Source organism: Neodiprion lecontei, chromosome 2 (genome assembly GCF_021901455.1).
Source record: "Neodiprion lecontei isolate iyNeoLeco1 chromosome 2, iyNeoLeco1.1, whole genome shotgun sequence".
NCBI classification, from domain to species: Eukaryota; Metazoa; Arthropoda; class Insecta; order Hymenoptera; family Diprionidae; genus Neodiprion; species Neodiprion lecontei.
The window spans coordinates 20141766-20162190 of record NC_060261.1 but is presented as its reverse complement, the minus strand read 5'-3'; the positions used below and the strand labels follow the sequence as shown (position 1 = coordinate 20162190).

The 20425-nt window shown below is 37.8% G+C and overlaps 1 protein-coding gene across 1 annotated transcript in view; it reads left to right on the top strand.

Annotated features, from left to right (window-relative positions):
- Positions 1 to 20425, top strand: part of LOC107225548 (sodium-dependent neutral amino acid transporter B(0)AT3) — a 511620-nt gene that overhangs the window by 112110 nt on the left and 379085 nt on the right. Inside the window, exons 2-8 of the mRNA XM_046730574.1 lie at positions 7942 to 7968; positions 8053 to 8887; positions 9105 to 10166; positions 11240 to 11537; positions 11607 to 11802; positions 12413 to 12528; positions 14913 to 15020. Of these exons, the coding sequence (XP_046586530.1) occupies positions 11352 to 11537; positions 11607 to 11802; positions 12413 to 12528; positions 14913 to 15020 (606 nt within the window). The 5' untranslated portion in view covers positions 7942 to 7968; positions 8053 to 8887; positions 9105 to 10166; positions 11240 to 11351. The remainder of the gene's footprint in view (positions 1 to 7941; positions 7969 to 8052; positions 8888 to 9104; positions 10167 to 11239; positions 11538 to 11606; positions 11803 to 12412; positions 12529 to 14912; positions 15021 to 20425) is intronic.

The window sequence follows — 20425 nt, the reverse complement described above, 5'->3', positions numbered from 1 at the left end:
GGTGAGGGTCGGAGCCTGGTCGAATTCGGGTGGAATGCTCCATATAAATTATTCACCGAGGAAACATCAGTGTCATCGCGTCGGCTTGAAGAACAATTGAGTTCGTCGGGCCATCCGGAGCTGGACAATTTATGATAATGCGTTAATTGTCGAAGGTCTGCGATGAAAATTTCGCTCTCGGATGAACTTCGATAGGTAAAAATCGATTTATTTTCACAGTTCCGCAGTTTATCGCATTAATCATATTATTTATTGTTAAAAAATGTTTGTTTGGTTGTTTGAAATGTTTATGTTTCCTATCTGTACGAAAAAACACATTCCTATTGTGCAGTAAATAATAATGTTAATCTGTGTGAAAAAGCACATTCCTATTGTGCACTAAATAATAAATATTCGCACTTTTTTTTGTTGTTTTTAATTCGTTTGGATTTGACCCGTATTGTATAAAATAGTACATTACTATACGAGTGCGCAAAGTAGGTCGTTCCCGCAAGAGCGAAGCGAGTATCGTATACTATTTTTCCTATTAAGTTGCGCAAAGTTCGACCACTACAATTATTTTGAATAATTGAAACGTATAGAACGGTGGCGTTGGGGCGCTGGGACAGGGGGGTCGGTGGGCCGAAGCTCCCCCGCCCCAAAAAAACAAATTATAGAACTGTTATAAATTTATTAATTTAAGAAAAATCTGATTTATTTATTATTTTCAATTATTATTAATATTTATCGTAACGTTACAATTTACAAAATGACACGGTATATTTTTTAATGACTCTGATGTGGTTATATCTATAACATTTTTAATGGTTTTTGGTGCCTCGCTATCCGTATCACTTTGTATATTATTCATAGTTATTCCCTCCCACTTTACTTATTCTTTCTGAAGAGCTGATGCAAAGTGACTGATACTTTAATAGTAGGGGAGCCCAAGCGGGGATTTCGGGATTTACTAAAGCGCGGCAGATTAATATACAGGGGGATACCTTGTACCCGGTTAAGTACCTCCACGAAACATGAGGCCCATATATAAGGCCGCCCGTGAAGGATACAGGATCAGATTAGTAAAAAAAAATTGACCATCAGAAATTCTCGAGCGCGTCAGATTAAGGTAGGGTGAGTTAATTACATCCTAAAAAGTATATATTCCACTAATCTGACAATTTGAGAGTGACGTAAAGAGAGGGGAGGGCAACAAAGTTGTAAAAAAAAACGTTATCTCGACATTCTCGAGCGTAGCTAAATTTTTTTTTATTTTGAAGGAAATAATTCAAGAATAATGAAAAATATATAATCTGACGATTTCCGCAAGCCGAAATAACAAAAATTCGTCGATAAAGTTAAATGCATGCAGCTGCGTGATGCCTACATTTCCTTCTTCGCGTTTCTATTCCTCTCTCACTCTTTCTCTATCTATTACTCTCTCACTCCGTCCCCACTCTGGTTTCTGCTGCCATGACGTCATCACAACTGATCATAAACACTCGTTCGTGGCATACTGTTTACAACGTGTTTCCAACGTTTTGGCTTTTCTTGCTATTTTAATATTATTTGTGTGAATTAAAGTTTATACATGTATTCTACTAAAATACATGTATTCTACTAAAAAAGCATACACTTATTTATATGCATGCTATTTCCTGAGCTTTTCAACTAATTAAGTTCAATGATTTAAAAAAATGAAAAAAAAATTTTTCTTGAAAGTGGTTTTTTTGGAATAACTTTTAAACGGCTCTACCGATCGATTCCAAAAACTAATCAGCTCTTAATATCAAAAAACCACGTCGATTGCCACCAAGCTGGTCAAAATCGGTTGATTCGTTCGAGAGATATCGTGAACGAAAGAAAACCGAAAAAAGTGTTTTTTCGGGATTACTCCGGAATTTTCGGTTCGATCAATGAAACCCTGAAAATCACTTATGAGGATGATAAAACTGCGTCGAATGGTGCCAACCGCGTGAAAATTGGTTCATCCATTCAAAAGTTATTGCGGTTTGAAAATTCCAAAAATAGTATTCTATGAAACTTCTATCAGACTTTCGAGCTGAGAGAGCTCAAATGCATAGAAATATTATTTCTTTGAACTCAGCGAGCTCAAAATATCACATAAATTATATTTTGAGCTCAAAAATGTCATAAGTACAATTTTAAGCGCCCAGGAATGGAATTAGCGGGAAGTTGCAGGGATGGCCTTTAAGGTGAACCGTTTTTCTAATTTTTTTTTGTCAGATCAGTCGAATCCCTCTAGATAATCGTCAGTTTATGAGACAGTACGTTTAGAACATAAACATGAACTATATATATCTTAATCTGACGCGCTTGAGTATTTCAAAATGGCGAATTTTTTTTGCACATTATGAAAATGGCCGCGAGTTTGCGTCCCATCGAAATCGTCAGATTAGTGAATGAGAGCTTTTTTTTGGTGCACTTAACACTCCCTTAGAAAATCTGACGCGCTCGATTAAATTTTTTTTTTTTTCATTTTCAACCCTTACATACAACCACCCGCATCATGCAAACGATCAGATTAATATACGTACATTATTAAAAATACGTAGGGCATTGATGCTATCAATATCTGACGCGCTCGAGGATGTCCATGCAACAGTTTTTTTTTACATATTTAAAAATCTATATCCGCTTCCCCCACCGATGTAAAGGTATATATCATATAACATTTTTTTCTTCTTATCATCTAAGCTTTGCAACCCAATAGATCTTTACGACGCTCGAGTAAATCCCCATTTAGCATCGTGGGCTCCCCTACTATAACGTTCGTTGTCCGTATTAAGAAAACGGCAGAATACAAAACACAGAACGCACGTTTTAAAGATGTAAACAAACCGGCGCGGCGCTCAGCTCTCAGCTCAGCGCGCCGGTTTGTTTACATCTTTGTCGTCTGGAATGAACCTGTCAAAACGTGCGTTCTGTGTTTTGTATTCTGCCGTTTTCTTAATACGGACAACGAACGTCAAAGTATCGCTCGTACGTGTTGATGCGAAGAGAGTGCCCCAGAGATGGCGCGCGCGTATATACCTTGGAACCGCTCGTATACTCTTATACATTCCCGCACGCTCACCGGATTCCCGCACGCTTAGCTACATCCCCGTTCGCTCAGTTGCATTCCCGCACGCTCTTGTCAACGTGTGGGAAAGTGGTACTTTGTGAACGCAAATGCATGCGCAAAATCGAACCTTGCGCACGATAATAGGAAAATAATGTTTATTAATAAATATTTCTAGGGTGTAGGTCAACTCGACTTTGAATTATTCCCAAAAATATTATCTAGTTAACAAATGCATGATGACAGAATTAATCGACAAACGAACAATTTACTGTTTTTCTCATCTGTTTACGTATAACTGCGCTACGAATATGAATATTCTCTTCTCTGTCTTTTCTCATTCCGTCTCTGTCATCCTGTCTTGGGTACAGCAACGCCGGCGAGTATTTCAGTAAATATTTTCACTGCTTTCATAGCCCAAGTCCGCAATACAGCGTTCGGGCTCCTTTACTCTAGGCTCCATGCAAGTGTATTATGACGGAGGCAGCCATATTAAAAGCGTCCAACTGGCGGTTCTTTGGTATACTACGTAACTATTTGATATCTCAATACTCCAAAAATATCGTTAGTTGTAAATTGAATAAGTCAGACCCAGAAAAATAATTTCGCGAACAATAGTACTTTTGGTGGCTGCCAGTTAAGTAGGTGTTTTTAGGGCAAGGATAATAATTTCATTATTCAAGCCGTAAAAAATTTACAGGTGCGTCCCATACGACACTATTTTCCGGCACAGCATGAAAAATAACTTGAATGCAAATTGAGATTCGAGCGTCGACCCGCGCAACAGGAGTCAGAACTGTCGTATAAAGTATCTTTATACTTTATAAACTGTAAACAGCGCGTAGAAACTGCCGCCTAAAGACTTTATAAAACAGTTCCGAAATTACCATAGCTATATTGCGGATCACACTTTACGGATCAAAAACGGGCGTCAAAAAGTGACTTTTTTATGCCTGTGCAAGAAAAACAAAAAAAAAAAAAAAACAATAATATATCACTTATTATAAAATAACGCGAAACGTTATTAATTAACTCAGATAGTTACTTGAGACATGCTGTTGACACAAGCCGTCTGTGTTTAACGTAACGTAGCGTAAGCTGTGTATTATTATGGTATGTGCAGAACTTAGAGAAAACTTCAAGAAATACAAATTTCATAACATCTCTTTGTCAATATATGTCCAGGTGAATTGCAAATAAAAACGTCGAAACAATTCTTGGACGAAATTAGTAAAAGGAGAAAAATTGACAGATTTAGGAGTTTCCAAACAAATGTAGAACCACATGTGAGACCTTTACGCATACCCGGAACGGGTAAGTATTTTTGATTGTGACTTTTTCAGGTAAATAAAACTGAACAATCAGGATATTTGCATTGAATGACAATGGATAGGTTCTTGGTACTTCATTATCAAATTTTTTTGAATGTATAGGCACATACTGAATGAATATCATCGAGAAAAAAACGAGCATAGAAGACTCGAGCAAAATGTCCAACATCACATCAATGTGGGAGTACATGACAGATATGAACATTAGTAAGCCAATAAAGAATAATTTTCAACTTTGATTGAAGCAATCATTCTTCAATGTCATTCTCAGTTTTCTGCGAAAAATCTTGACATCTAATTTCTTGTTACACAGGAAATGTAGCGGAAGGGGTGTAAGTACATCTTGGTGAAGATGAAGACAGTGAGGTAGACCCGTTTGCGAATATTCAAGATTGGAATTAAAACAGAAGTCATAATTCCAGTTCTTCAAAAGATGAAAAACATAGTAACGATGAAAGTAGTGATGAAGAAATTAACGATGAAGATAGTGAAAAATGCGAAAAAGATAACGAAGCAGGTATCGATAGGGTAAATGAAGATAATCAACCGTTATATCAAGCAGCTCCAATAACAGTTACCGATAGCATGTTGTTTATTTTGACAATATCATATTGAGTCACAGATATGATTGCGGCTATCAACCTCTCTTGCCTAAATGAGGACTTGAAAAAATACCTTATAAAATTTCGACAATATTTTTCTCTCGGCGAGGTGACGGTTGAGAAACATTATTCAAAGTATAAACACTTTAAAGGCCGATCTTATGCCTGTAAACCAGTTAAATAATAAATAAATAAATAAATTATTACTGTGCTATTTTTGTACGTGAACTAAAAAATGCTGAGAATGTCTGTCCGTCTTATCCTCAGAAAAAATTCATTTTTTGTCGAACTACCTTTTCTCAATCAATTAAAGCAGATGTATAAGTGAGACGAATCTTGCAATTGCTTGCAACATCAATTTTGAAGTCCAGCACAGCAAGCGAGTAGCTTATCTGATCTGCATGACGGAATTGTATGTAAAGCATGGATGAATAACGGGTTTCTCGCAGATCAGTGTACCCGTGTTCAAATCATTGAAAATGAGCATTTATCAGTTATAATTACGTATCAATGAACTAGCATTCACGGAAAAAAGTTAGAGAAAATACTTTACTTGCTGGGATGTGGTACGGTGATAGAAATTAAGCCGACTATGAATCTATTTCAGCACACTTTTTATTCATTTTCAAAGAATTGCTTCCAGTATTAAAATACATATGGCTAAAGAGAATGTCACATTAAATGTAAAAGTTATCATGCCAATGGGGACTTGCAATTCACCTGCTAAATGCGAATGTTTGAATTTTGTACAATTCAACCGCAATTATGGCTGGCCGATTTGTTTGTGCAAAGACAATAACGTTGCATTACCATCAAGTGGTATTGTACATGCATACATTGTGTGTGACAATGAAAAATTGTTGAGAACATGGCAAGACGCTTTAAGATATACAGACACATCACCGATGGACCAGCAATGGGTGTAAAAGGCCTCAGCACTCTTTCAATAATAATGCCGGATTTCATGAAATGCGTGGCTGTCGATCGAATGCGTTGTGTTGGTGGTGTTGATAAAAAATTACTGTCTTAGATATTTGACGTTAATTGTAACTACTGTCCATATCCATTTTCGTTATATCCTCTCATCAATATTGTCTATGAAATATTAAAAACAATTACGCCTGCCAAATTTGTGCACCGTATGCCGCCTACTGTATTCGATTTAGTCCAATTGAAAGCTTTAGAGATAAAAATGTGGTTCTTTTACTATTCCATTCCCATTTTGCATAGTGTACTTCAACAAAATTATTTTAAACACAACGTCTTATTATAGGAATAGCATTTTCGATTCTTAAATTCAATATAATAACACCCCATATGATCGCAGTTGCTCGCTACTTATTACATAAATTTGTCACAGAATTTTCAGTACTATATGATATGAAATTCAATTCGATTGATGTTCATCAATTATTGCATTTACCGGATTACGTGGAAAATCTTGTTCCACTGTGGGCATATACCTGTTACGAATACGAAAATATAAATGGCTAATTATTATAAATTTATTCACTGAACGTCTCATATCGGTGCCCAGGTGACATAATCATGAGATTATTTTGTAAGAATGATGAGATTGATAGAACAGTTGCCACATGGCAATGTTCGTGATTTTCGTTTGAAATGAATACGTCGAACAAAATTACTAGAAGAGGTGTAAGGGAAGCTCTTGTACCTTGGCCCTTGGGAGAGCATTTTAGTTTCGTTATGTGGTTAAGAATTCGGAAAAACCTTAAGGTACTTCTCATAATGTCCGAGAAATGTCACCTCCTACAGTTTACCCAAAATGAGTAATTTCGTTAGCCATGAATCAAGGTAAGTTTGAAAATTGAGTAGCCGAGTAAATGATAACTACTATCTTTTCTTTCAAATTACAGTCTGTTTGAAATGAGAGGTTGACTCGGATGGTTCGGGTCTGTGGCCAAACCTCAGTCTGTGAGAATAAAAGATATATTGTCAAGAGAATTATAATAACTGACATACGATAATACAATTAATGCAATTGGAAGAGTAAGAGTGGTGTTATAACGTAGCGTGAGTAGGTCGGTATTGGAAGAATCTGAAAAGTAAAGAAACAGTGTTAGTTCGTTGTTGTTGGAGGAGGTTCGTCTAGAGATGTGGACACAAGTTGGTTATTTTCGAATGTAAGTAGACAATATCCAGACTTCAAGGAAATAGTACACATGAAATGATCTCAGGAAGGTTGCATGAACTAGGTGCCTTGTATGAGTGCACGAACTAGGTGCAGGAAATGATCTCAGGAAGATTGCACGGACGAGGTGCCTTGACGACAGTACCCAAACCAGGTCGGCTAAAAAAAACAATGCACGAACTCGTTGCGATAAAGTAACAGAGGGTACTCACATCAGTGTCAATCTGTGATTCAACCAAAATATGGAGTCTTGTAACTCTCGATGCTGAACAAACTCGGCGGTGGTCAGACTAGAAGTGAGCGCCTCTCCGCGGTGGCGCTTTTATAAGAAGTGGTTGGTCGTATCATGGAGCGTTCAGCAGTCGTTCGGTGACGTCACAATTCTGGGAATAGTGACTGACAGATTATCTGCTCCCTTGCAGAATTATACTCTTAGGTGCTCATTCGCTCATTGTAGGCGAAAGTGAATTCGACAGCGTAAATCCATTCATACAGAAAGTTACTAGTCCAATCACAAGAAAAGAAAACATGTAACTAAGGTTTTTCAAACACACTCATTAACTTTAGTTTTTTAGTCCACCTGCTTATCACAATTTGTAATCCAGTTTATTATGAATAATATCCATGTATAAGGCTTTCTTAGAAACTAACCAACAAGTCGTATACTATCGTTACAGTATTTGAGCACTATGCTTGTACCTTGGAACAACTTTTGTATTGTAACTTGGGAAAACCTGAATTGTGTTATGAATACACGAATGGCCCTAATATCTTTGATTTATTTTGCTTTTTCAGATGCTAAGAAGAAAAGGACAAAATAAAGTGGGCTAAAGTCTCCAAAAAAATCTTATATATCTGCTATGGATTTAGTTCTAAATCAGGGATATAGTATTAGATTGGTTGCAGAAATCAGGAATGTCCCAAGGTTGGCGCTATCGTGGCTGCTAGCACAGCATAAAAAATCAGGCACCAAGGAATTCGTGTACTACAACAGATCAATTAGTACAAATAAAGTGTTTTCGGCAGAAGAAGAGAAGACCCTTGGGGATTACATCGACTACGCGACAAAAAAAATTTCGGATTAACAGTGGAGGAGGTAAAAAAACTAGCTTACGAGTTTGCGAAGGCTAAGACATGGGATGACATAAGACATAAATATGCAAAGACATGGGATGTCACTGAATCCGCAGGAAAATCGTGGTAATATAATTTTATTTTAAAAAATAAACTCTGTTTAAGAAAATCGCTGGCCACGAGCATGTCATGTTCTTTTTGCTTCAACAAACACAATGTTGGTGTCTTTTTTGAGAAATTCAATACAGTCTACACTCGAGAATCGTTCACTGCTGATCGAATTATCAACTTAGACGGAACAGAAATTTCTACAGTACACGGTCCAACAAAGGTTGTTGCTTCGAAGGGTTCAAACAACTAAGCAGTGTTACCTATGGCGAAAGAGTAATCTTGACAACAGTGATAGCTGTAGATGCAATGGGTTCTTCTATTCCACCTAACTATCTGCCTTGATGATAATCCCAGCCTTTGACGATAGGAATGCCGATTGTATTTCCTTACATGTATTTATCGGCGGAGCCCGAGAGAGTTGAAAATTCTTTGGAGTGGAGAATTTCGCTAACACAGCCTGTTTTTGATCCTTTGGAATATCGACCCTAATAACGTTGGCCCAAGCTTCTGACAGAGGAGTGAACAGGTCCGAGCCCGGTGCACTGTCCGTCTGATTGTGAGTTTGACCAATGAATCTACTCGCTATCTCATTCGATAGATCTTCCATTTGTGGATCCTTTTTCGGGCTGGCCGAGCAGTCGGTCTGTAGAGGCCTCTGATCACCAATTAACGGCAATTCGGGATTCTGAATATCATATAAGAAAACAGAATATGTAACAAATCTAATTGGCTTGTAGATAACTATACACGAGATTTTAGCTTCAGAATTTCAGGCGAGACGTGGGCCTCGACTTTACCCAATGAGGTGTCGTACCTCTCGAGTGACGATCAACACCATCATTTGGTAAACTGTCTCGAACTCAACTTTTCGAGTGGGGCGAGTTCCTCGAACGGGAATCGCAATGCTCGGTATAAGACTCTCTGCATGAGCGCAAGCGGATTCGAGACGAGCGAAAATGGCGATGGTGTCGTCCATGGCGAGCTCGCTAACGAGAATATGAGCGGCGTCTCTGATGGGGAACGGAAACGTGAGCTGTCCTGGCTGGGGCAATTACTACCCGAGCAAGAGTCCGAGCACGTCGAGGGGCTTCTGGAACCTGAATCTCCTCGACGTTGACGGAGATAACCTTGTCCGTACCCCGAACGCTACCGCTTCAGCTCCGAAACTTCACTTTGTAAACACTTTAACGCTTCTATAAGCATCTTCTCGGTCGGCCGAATCGGCGTCGACGAGGTTCCGTGATTCATCGGATCGTCGGACATCCCAGCGGGATTAAAAAGACGAACGAAGAAATAAAGCGTGTGGTTACGTTCGCAGAGCAAAACGTAATGAACCACATGGAGGAATGACGGAGTTGTTGCCATCGAGGGCGCAAATTTCGTTTCTTTAAATTTGCTGTAGTATGATGAAGCAACTGGCGTTACTACAAGATGATCTCAGAGGACGAGATAACGTAGTGCAATTTAGTTTTGTTTACAAACATTATAAAACTGACTCACATCCAATGTGGCCGATGAAACTTATATTCTAAAGAACTATTCACTGAATTCACAAAATAGTTATTAATTATTTGGAGTAAAGAATTCACGAAAGAGATGATATTTTATGATTCTTTTGACATTTCCATTATTTCAAATCTTTGTTTACATCATCTGAGTTATCCTTGTTCTCCGATAAGACAGTTTCTGCTGATTGTAACTATATCTCATGAGACGAATGTTTCCCAAAAAAATTGCATTATTTAATAAGCATAGACATTTTACGATGGAAGTGAATTTAGTGACTGATGCCAGAATTGATGAAATTTCAGCAGCAAATGAACATATTCTTTGAGGTACTGGTGGAAAGCCGATATAATACCCCATATTCCTTGAAGAATTTTTACACGATTTCCATAGGCTTAATGAACAAATCTAGACTAGAATAAATCAAATCCGTTGAAACCAAAAGTCATGAGAATTTTTTAAAAAGATCGGAAAAGTACAAAAAAAGGTCAAACTTGACACAATTTTGTATTCTGCTCTTCGCTTAACGGTTTCTTGACACAATTAAGTTTTTACGAGTAAGCCGGGATATGGAAGACATGTAGAAATTTGGGTTCGCTTCGATTTCAACTCTTTAGCGGAGAAATCATTTTTATAATACAAACACAGCCAAAACCGTTGAAAAAAGACCTTTAATCGAATTGAGCAATCACTAAAAATTGATTGTTTACGTCCTCCTTGCGGCTGTGGCATTCATTTTGCATCTCCAAACTTTCGAAAGGCATGCGTGAAAAAAATTGGAAGAACAAGATCTGAAATTCTAAATTCACAACAACGAAATCAACAGCAGGTAAAACTTTTGGAAAATTGTCGAATCTTGTCGAATGTTTCTCTGTAAATTTCTGAGGCTACCGAAACCAAATATAATATCTAGAATCGCAAATTCATACTTTGTGCTCAGCGACTTCTACAAACTGTAAAATATTAATTTTGGTACCGATCCAACATTTTTTAAAATCCCCTCTGCCAAAATTTGGAACCACCATTTCGAATTTTGCATTGCTGATGCCGTGTTTAGGTTTAATGATCTCGAAAACCTCTATCACGGAAGCAGCAAATCAAATACAATTACTTACAATTAGTTTCACACACTGGTTGCATAAAAATCTCATCTTCGCCACACAGTGAAAAGGTTGAAGCATAAAGCTTACGAGTTAAGGGAATTTGAAATATTGTTTCAGAGTAAGAGAAATAATATTAGATTTTAAAAGGTTCGGGATACGAATGTGCTAAAATTGTTATTGGTAATTCTTGTAAGGCCAAATCCGGCTAGAAAAATAGTTACCGTTTCAATGAGAGTTAAAAAAGAAGTGCTCACTTTTTTCTGGACCGTAATAATCTCTTAGGTATTTGTATCTTCTAGAGTCTGCAAGTACTTGCTGATCCATGGTTTGATATCCTAACGAGTCTCACGCACTCGGTGGAAACGAACCGCAAACGAAATTGGAACGCGTCAAACGAGACACAACTCCAAGATGGCAAACACGGCTCACCTCGTGTGTCGACAGAGTTCACGCGATCTGAAGCCGCAGAGGAGCGTAGACAGGTTGGAGATGAAGGAGATGCGAAGCCGACTTGTCGTCGAGAATCAAAAGAGCAGCTCCGCCATGAGTTATGGGGCTACAAACGCGGGCTTTGACGACTCCAGCCCAAACACAAAGGTAAGACAATCGGTCACTAAGTTTCAAAGACTATTTATGGTCTTCATGTTTATCTCATACCATTTCCAGAACAAGTTGAGTGACGAAGGCGGGGGCAGTAAGCTGGGCAGCACTGAAGTTAAAGCCATTTTCCGACCGGAAGCTGGGGAAGATGAGCGAGAAAATTGGGACAGCAAACTCACGTTTTTACTTGCAACCGTCGGCTACGCTGTGGGGCTTGGAAATGTTTGGCGGTTTCCATATCTTGCCCAAAAAAATGGAGGAGGTGCGAATTTGATGTGACAAGATCAAGTAATTTGTGTGATTGGAAGCGAGACCTATCTGATGGAAAATTTTCTCGGAAAGTTTAATGATAAGCTCTCTTTAAAATTCGGATGCCGAGCATGAATTAACCTCAGAATTTGAATAACTGGAAAGACATTTCACAGAATTTGAGGGAGTTTTCTATAGTTAAAAAATATCATAAATTTCTTTTGCTGATTTTTAAAGTATCGAAAAGACTGTTCTCATCGACCAGCAACGTGTTTTAGCAAGAGAGTCAACTGTTTGAAAGAAAAAAAAGGAACTGTGAAAAAAAAAATACCTGGTGCGAAAATTCTTTTTTTAAATAAATTTATTTTCATAAAAATTCCATATTTTTTAAATAACAAGTTCCCAGTGGATTCGACTAAACAGTTCTTAGCCAGAGTTCGGAACAGTGATTTCGTCCATTTTTAAAAAAAAATTATGACGATCTTCTTCTTTTTAGACTTTTTTAGACAGTTATTCATAGCCATTCAAAGAAATTGTTTTCACTCAAAAATTTTTTGTACTATTCAATATTATCGTGCTGATGTCGCATTTGAAATATTGTAAAACTGATGTTTCTGATACAGGGGCCTTTCTGATCCCCTACTTTGTGATGCTCGCGATTGAGGGCATTCCGATATTCTATCTAGAGCTGGCGATCGGGCAGCGTCTGCGGAAAGGAGCCATTGGAGTTTGGAATCAGGTTAATCGACTTTTTCATATCCCGTATCCTGCACGATTTTCTATTTATGTTTTTCTACTGTCAAGGCTGATCGGTAATCATTGAACGTAAAGACAGTAAATTGTTATCATATTACAAATTATTATCAGTAAATTGAGGGCTCATAATCTACGTGAAATAGTATCAGCCGATATTGAGTTTTGGATTTCATAACACTTCTTTAATCATAAATTAACAGTCCTGAAAAGATTCATGTACGAGATTTTGCTGGATCCCGGATGAAATACTCTTGGAAAAAAAACCATGGAAGAAATACTCATCGAAAAAGTACCCCCGGAAAAAATATTCCTTGGAAAAAATACCCCTGCATTCTGCCGTGTTCAAAGAAAATTGCGAACTTATTAAGCGTGCGGCTCGGCACTTGTGACATGCTGAGAACATAATTTTTTTATTTGTTTTCATAGTTTATATATAGAGAGCATAATTATCTGTTTTATTTTTCTAGTTTATATAGCTAAATAAGCTGCATATTCCATATTCTTCGCAATGAAATATATTTTTTTTTGATTTGGATTTTATGACCATGGTGTGTTGATTGAATAAATGAATTTCGTCGGAGATTGTCGGTGGTTGAATATTTATTTAATACTACGTTTCTGCCGGGCATGGATGGCTATATTCGGGCTTCAAAATAAAAAAAAATAAAAATATTAGTGTATAATTTCTCCCTTATACTGGGCTTGTTTGTCAGAAACCGAAATACGGTGGTCCTGTTCTTAATATTATATTTTAAGTTGTATCACAAGGTTGTAAATAACTATAAAAAAAAATATAAAATTAATAGCTAAGCTCGTTGATTAATTGAATGTGGATCGAGATCGAGCAAATGTGTTTGTAAATTTGAAGTTGCAGAGAATGATTACGGTAGGCGAAGTATTAAGATACCAACATAAATTCCAGGTGTTGAACAATTTTTTCTCAAAGGTTTGGTAAAACATTGATTCGTTTGGATTGAGATTACATTACAAAAATTTGCGATAACCTTTGGACTAGATGTTCTTAATTCGCCATTTTCTCAAAACTTAAAACAAAAACTCCAAATATGGATCAAATTAATGCCGTATACAAAATAAACTGTAACGATTGCCCACAAATATACATCGGACAATCGTCACAACACCTCTTCTTATCCAATCACAAAGCCAAGATCTATACTCTCGATACCCGATTAAAATCGCACTTCCGAAAAAGAAGACACTTCCTCACATAATGGCGATTTAAGAACATCTAGTCCAAAGGTTGTCGCAAATTTTTGTAAGTACTGTCTATCCAAATGTATCAATGTTTTAACAAAGCTTCGAGAAAAAATTGTTCAACACCTGGAATTTATGTTAGTATCTTAATACTTTGTCTATCGTAAACATTCTCTGCAACTTCAAATTTACAAACACAAGTGCTCGATTTCGATCCATGATCAATTAATCGACGAGCTTAGCTATTAATTTTATAATTTTTCTTATAGTTGTTTACAACCCTGTGATACAACATATAATGTAATATTAAGAACAGGACCACCTTATTTCGGTTTCTGACAAACAAGCCCAGGTTCAGAGAGAAGTTATACACTACTATTTTTCTTTTTCCTTTTTTATAATTCTGTAGCCTGAAGATGGCCGGCCGTGTCCAACAGAAACATAGTAATAAATAAATATTCAATCACTGACCATCTCCGACGAAATTCATTTATTCTATATTCTTTTTTGAAAGAATAGTTATATTCTTTGGAAAATGTCTACCGGAAAAAAATATAGTTAATAATATTTGAAGAACGATGTGAAACCACAAAACTCGGTAGTTGTTGCCCAGAAAGCAGGCCGAACTTATTCTAACCTTCAGGCTGCGACAGTCACCTTCCGAGTTTTCCGTGCAGGATGGTGTGATGTGCTTTCGATTATACCCATGTCATCTGGAGACCGAACTCCCAGTGGTATATTTTTTCCGGGAGTTATTTGATCCAGCGGATATTTTTTCTGGTGGTATTTTTTCGGGTCATATTTCCGCCTCCCGATTTTGTTAATTTATAGATCATAAACAAAATTTGCGATACAATTTCTAAGCTGATGAAATTTCAGGTGAATATGTGCTAGAAAAACAAAATTCAATAAGTGCCTATTATGGATTCTTTGATCTCATCGCTAGGGGATGTGTAAACAAATCAAATTTAATTGCACAAGAAAGCCACACTATTTCGTGAATAATCATACAAGATACTTCAAATATATGATTCATGCTACAGTTCTTTGTATTGCCTATTTCCTTAGTCGTATACAGTTGCAAATTTGAATGACGTTACAATTTACTTTTTGATTTTTTCAACAATTTTAAGTGATAACTGGGTGTTTTAGGTATCTCCATACTTGGCTGGTATCGGTGTAAGCAGTGCGGTGGTTTCGTTCAACGTCGCACTTTACTACAATACTATCATTGCCTGGTGTCTGTTTTATTTAGCACAGGTAATGCAAAGATTCTCAATTCTACACATTGAACATTCACATAGAATATCAATGTTTATCATTGATGTATATCAATTAATACACTTCCATTCTTGAACCTAAATTTTCTTGACCATTGTGATATATGTCTATGTAGTTACTTGAAAAAAAAGTTGGGTGTTTAATTTTTTTAACGTATTGATCCAGGTCAGGGCTAATGTTGGGCTCTTTCACCTCTGAATTGAATTATAGAACATGATAGGGAAATAAAAATAAAAATAAAACCCTGTGATATGAGCCGATCAGAGCAGGATGTAATTCGCTGTACAACGGAAACTCATTCACACATTGATGGTAAAAGTTTGCGATTTTTACTGAAAGGCAGCTGGAACAACCAAAAAAGTTACATCGAAATTATATATAAGTGATTGAAAAATTCAGGTACACCGTAAGGTTGATAGTGAAAATTGAGCGATATAAAAAACTGCGCGCTGACCTGAGGGTATGGCCATGTTGTTGACCTGAAATGAAGTGAATATTTCAGAGTGCAATTTTTACTATACATTTTGAGTCAATAGAATGCGATAAATAAGACTCACACCAAAACTTGAGGATATGTTATTTGTAACGTTTCTCAGGTTGAATGGTAGGATTGTTACAATTAGGGAAGATCAAGCAGACAGTAATATGTGTCCGTTACTATTTCAAAGATCAAAAAGATGATAGGTTGAGAACAGATTTTAACTCAATATTAATGATTTGTTATAATACTCATATGATAATTGTTAAAAGTCTCTACGTCAATACAAGATTTATCACGGCTCACAATATTACCCATATCTATAATTAGTGATCCCATATAGGTAGATAACCTGTACAGTATTTTCGTAGTATTGTAATTTATGTGGCGGTCAAAGTGCAATATGTTAAGTAAACAATTGCAAGGGCAATAATTTGAAATTCCTTTTATGCTCAACTAACCGAGTAATAAGGCTGCCCCAGTTCAAACAAACGGATCTTATTGGCTGTGTTATATTGTTTGTCCGATTCCAAAGAATCCTTGCCGTCAACATGTATACAGGCAAGATCTTTACAATATTTTCCACAAACTAGATTCCACAACATCTAATAGTTAGTCAGAGATTTCATTGAACCTCATACGAAAGATTCAGTCATACTTGATATTATTCGAAAAATCGATCAAGGCGCCGTCATTGTTATTCACATCAGTTTAAGATAATTTTAAGTTTATCTTTGACAGTTTTCTCAACTACGTTATATTATGTTGCATAAAACCTCCTTCCAGATAGAAATTACCGTATTAAAGAGAGATTTCGGTGGAAAAACAGTCCAGTTTTTTTGGATCAATTGCATTGAAATTTTAACCATTTATTTGCAAGCCTAAAACTAGAACCTGATCCAAAATTCAATTTAATAAGTGAAGTAGCTCCAAAGTTATGCATTTTTCTTCTAAGATTTCTTCCAAACGTTCCTTGCGCATTAGGTTTCATCGTAGATGGTTGAAAGTGCTTTTGGAAACATTTAATGCCATAGACTAAGAATTGTTGCAAGAAATTTTTGATTAGTGTTTTCTAAGGCATTGAAACTATTACCTCAATTGTTCAAGAACATGTTTTTTTGCTACAAATGTTCGTGTATTATACGCTGGGAAAGAAGTTATACCCTCACGGACAATACCCCAACTTGGATGTAAATTCGTATTCCCAACTCATAGATAATACTAATTTCCCATAAGAAAAAAGTTAGGGGTACGAATTTACGCCCAAGTTGGGGTTTTTTTTTCCGTGAGGATATTCACCGTAGCTGAAATTCTGCCAAAGGGTAAAATGATTGGATGAAACCTAATGCGCAAAGAATTTTTGGAATACCTGAAAATATAGTTCTGAGGTAAATGCGATTAAATGAACTCAGTTTCATGACCTTCTCAGAAGCAAATATGACGTGTGAACAGAATGAGTTATTTACTGTAGAGATAAAACACTTTGACTTGGTTGACTTGAAGGTTGATTTAGACCATACAAAATTGGGTTAAAAGGAAAAAAATTCATGGTTTTGTTAATTCCATGGACATCAATTATCTACGAGCGGTAAGGAATAAACTGGTTCGACTTCGCTTTTACGTTCTAGCACAACCGGAAGTTGGGATGAGGTTGAATAACCGTCGGTATGTTCGGGATGTCAGCTATATATTTGGTTGGAGAATTTGTAGAATAGTCCAAACGACGTGTGTTGTTCCCAGTGTCAGTAAGAAAGGTTATACGTGAGGTTGTTGGGTGTTGGAATTGAATTGATCGTGTCGAACATTAGAATAAGAATGAATCCGACGTAAAAAGCAAGAGTAGACGAAAGGTGAAGATATCCGAACAGTGTGGAACAGAATTGGCAGACTTGGGTCAAAAGCAAGTGGCGTGAGCCAGAATGGAAATAGGAGGTCTGGAAAGAAACCGTAAAGTTACTATAAGGAATGTGGGAGAGTAAAGAGATGGGGGAGGCGTGTGGCTGTACGCCTGATGTAACAATTTGTTAAATTTTTTTTTAATTGCATATATTTGAATTCAGTTCAAGATTCATCTGAGAACGTTAATAATAATATTGATAAATCATGTGTAGCTCGTCAGTGCCTATTGCTGTTTTTATTGATCTTCAATTCCATTCCTGGGTGCCAGTTTCTATCGAATCGGCTTTTGCGTGTCTGTCTTGAGGTCAACTCTCTTCTTACTTCGCTTCTTCCTCCAGAATCATTCAATTCTCAATAAACTCGATCCGAGACGTAAAGGCAGTGTAAAATCCAATTATTTTATTGTAGAATGATTTTTAAGGCTAGACAAATATGTCAAGAATATATTGAGCAAATGAAAACGATCAACTAATATTTATCTAGCCTCAACTCCAGTCTACTATGCAATAACGCACTTGAATTTAACTTTGCAGCTGATTGATTGCAAATTAGTCCTGTGAAGAAACCGTCATACGTTATCCCTTCTGCTTCTGTTTCAGCCTTCTCCTCAGCGGTTTTTTTAATATTCACTGTTCGTCTGGCTTTCTTGGACTTCGTCATTCCATTCCATTCAGCTTTACGCTTTCGTCTAGCATCTCGTTTCTGGCTTATCTTTTTTGCATCATCAGCCACCTTCTCAGACCTCACTGACGTCTCTGCCTTTTGAACATGGAGCGTTCCCATGTTCAATTCAGCAGCTGCGGTTCCTTTTGCTAATTCTATTCTCTTTTTGAAGATGAATATCTCTTTCGGGAATTTCCGCCAGATCAGGGAGTGCAAGCTTTCGTTAGCATTCTGTGTCGCACCTCGGGCACACCAGGCTAGTAAATCATCGGTCATCAGGCGTTCGTATAGGCTTCAGCTTGTGGACTACTCTCAGGTTGAGCTTTAGACGCATTTTTGCATGGCTTTCCGGCTCTTCTCCCACACTTCTGTTGCAGAAGCACCGTGAATTTGGTCCAGTGGGGCATTGCTCGTGCTGAAGATACCTGCCGGTTGACACGCAGTGTCTAATTGTGGCATTTATTGCCCGTTTCATGGCTGGTTTGATAGGAATATTTTGTTATAAGCTTGTGACGGTTGCGAATAACTTAGATGGCTGGCGTGGGTGGTATCTAGGACAGGATAGGGGGTGGGGGGATTTCCTGATTTGCTCGCACGGACTTCGGGCGCGTGGGCCCGGAGAGGGGGTGGTGAGAAGGGGGCGATGGTGACGGTGGAGAGGGACGAAAGGGGAGAAAATGAAAAGAGAGAGAGAAAGAGAGAAAGAGAGGTTTGGGAAAGGGGCCGGGAAGAGAGAAAGGGGTATAGGAAGAAGGAGAAGAGAAAGAGAATCCTGAAAAGGACTGTTTTTTTTTTGTTCGTTTGCGATTGTCTTTCATTGTTGAGGTGAAGTGCGGCTGGAGCCGGGGGTGTTGTGGTGCCGGTGGATTGACTGGCTGATAGTGTTCTCTCGCGGCCGGCGCGGACCATGGAGAGAGGCTGGCCGGCCGAGTTGGCTGCGCGGAGCGACGGCGCGGGTATTTGCGCTGTGCATAAGGCTGTGCTCGTTTTGCATAAGAGTGTATGTAAAATTGCCCGCGCCGGGTCCGTTCGCTTACCGACACACGGTTTTACAAGGATGTTGTTTAAACAAACACGGGGATTTCACGATTCCTTTGGATTACTTTATTTTAATGTCCTTAAGGACGTTGTATGCAAAACACCCTTTTCGACAGATTTTGTTAAAATTTTGCTCAAGTTTTAATTGTAATATTTCCAAATTTCTTGCCAAATTTCAATACGATTGACCACGTCGTTTGAGAATAAATCGAATTTGAAAATCCGAAAATTAACACAGGGCTTATGTGAAAATCTGCAAAATACCTAACAAAATTCATGTTTGCATATGTAATTGGAAAACGGGTCAATAGAAATGCTTGAAAAACTAGTATCATCTTATTCAATAAATTTTGGATCCATTAGAATTTTTTAATATTTTTCCACCACGTCGTTATCTCGTAATTAATTCCGAAAGTAGGGAAAGTTCGTGAAGATTGCATGAGGAGAATAATCCCGAGCAGTCAGCTGTTCCAAACTGGCTTTCAAATTCCGATCCAGCTTTTTTTTCGCACAAATCGGCCTTTATAGCGGGTTCTTTCCATTTTTCATTTTTTTTTACTCGTCCGACAACAACTTTCGAAAATTCAACACTATTGGTAAATCACTCGTCACTCGTTTCAAGCTCGGGTGGCCTATAGGTTAGGTTCATGCGACGCTGCCACGACCGAATTTTCGTGTCGTGCGTTAGTATTGTCCCCCGCGTTCCCTATCCGTGACAGGGCTCTACAGCTGTAGTGGGTACAGACGCGGCGATAAATATCGTTCTTGATGCCAAAAACATGAACAATTTCGACTATTTTTTTCGCTTTTCGGATCAAAAATTTATTTTTTACTATTCTTATCGTGAATATTTCGCAATTCTAACGGCGTCTTAATTCAATTTTCAATAAAAAAATATTGCATTCACTATTTCTTATAAAAGACGACGTCACAAACTTTTTGCTCGGATTTCGCATACAACGTGCTTAAGGTACAAAAGCGTGGGCGGAAGACACATCTGAAAGATGGTACGGGGTGCGCACGCAACCGGACTCGGGCTGGCATGCATTGCCGTCGCGCTAATACATACATATATATATATATATTGTGACGTGGATTTTTCCCGCTCTTCGGTCACTCGGAGAAAATGACCGAGAACTTACCTCGTGCACAATAAATCGGCGTCCACGATGTACCCTGGACCTAAAACAATATCGCGAAATTTGTTGGGCGCCTGGCGTGATTAACACGCCTCGAAATCGGTAATGCGAAATACCGCGACCATATACTCGATAGCTCAGTACCGCAGAGAGGGGAGGGGTAATTT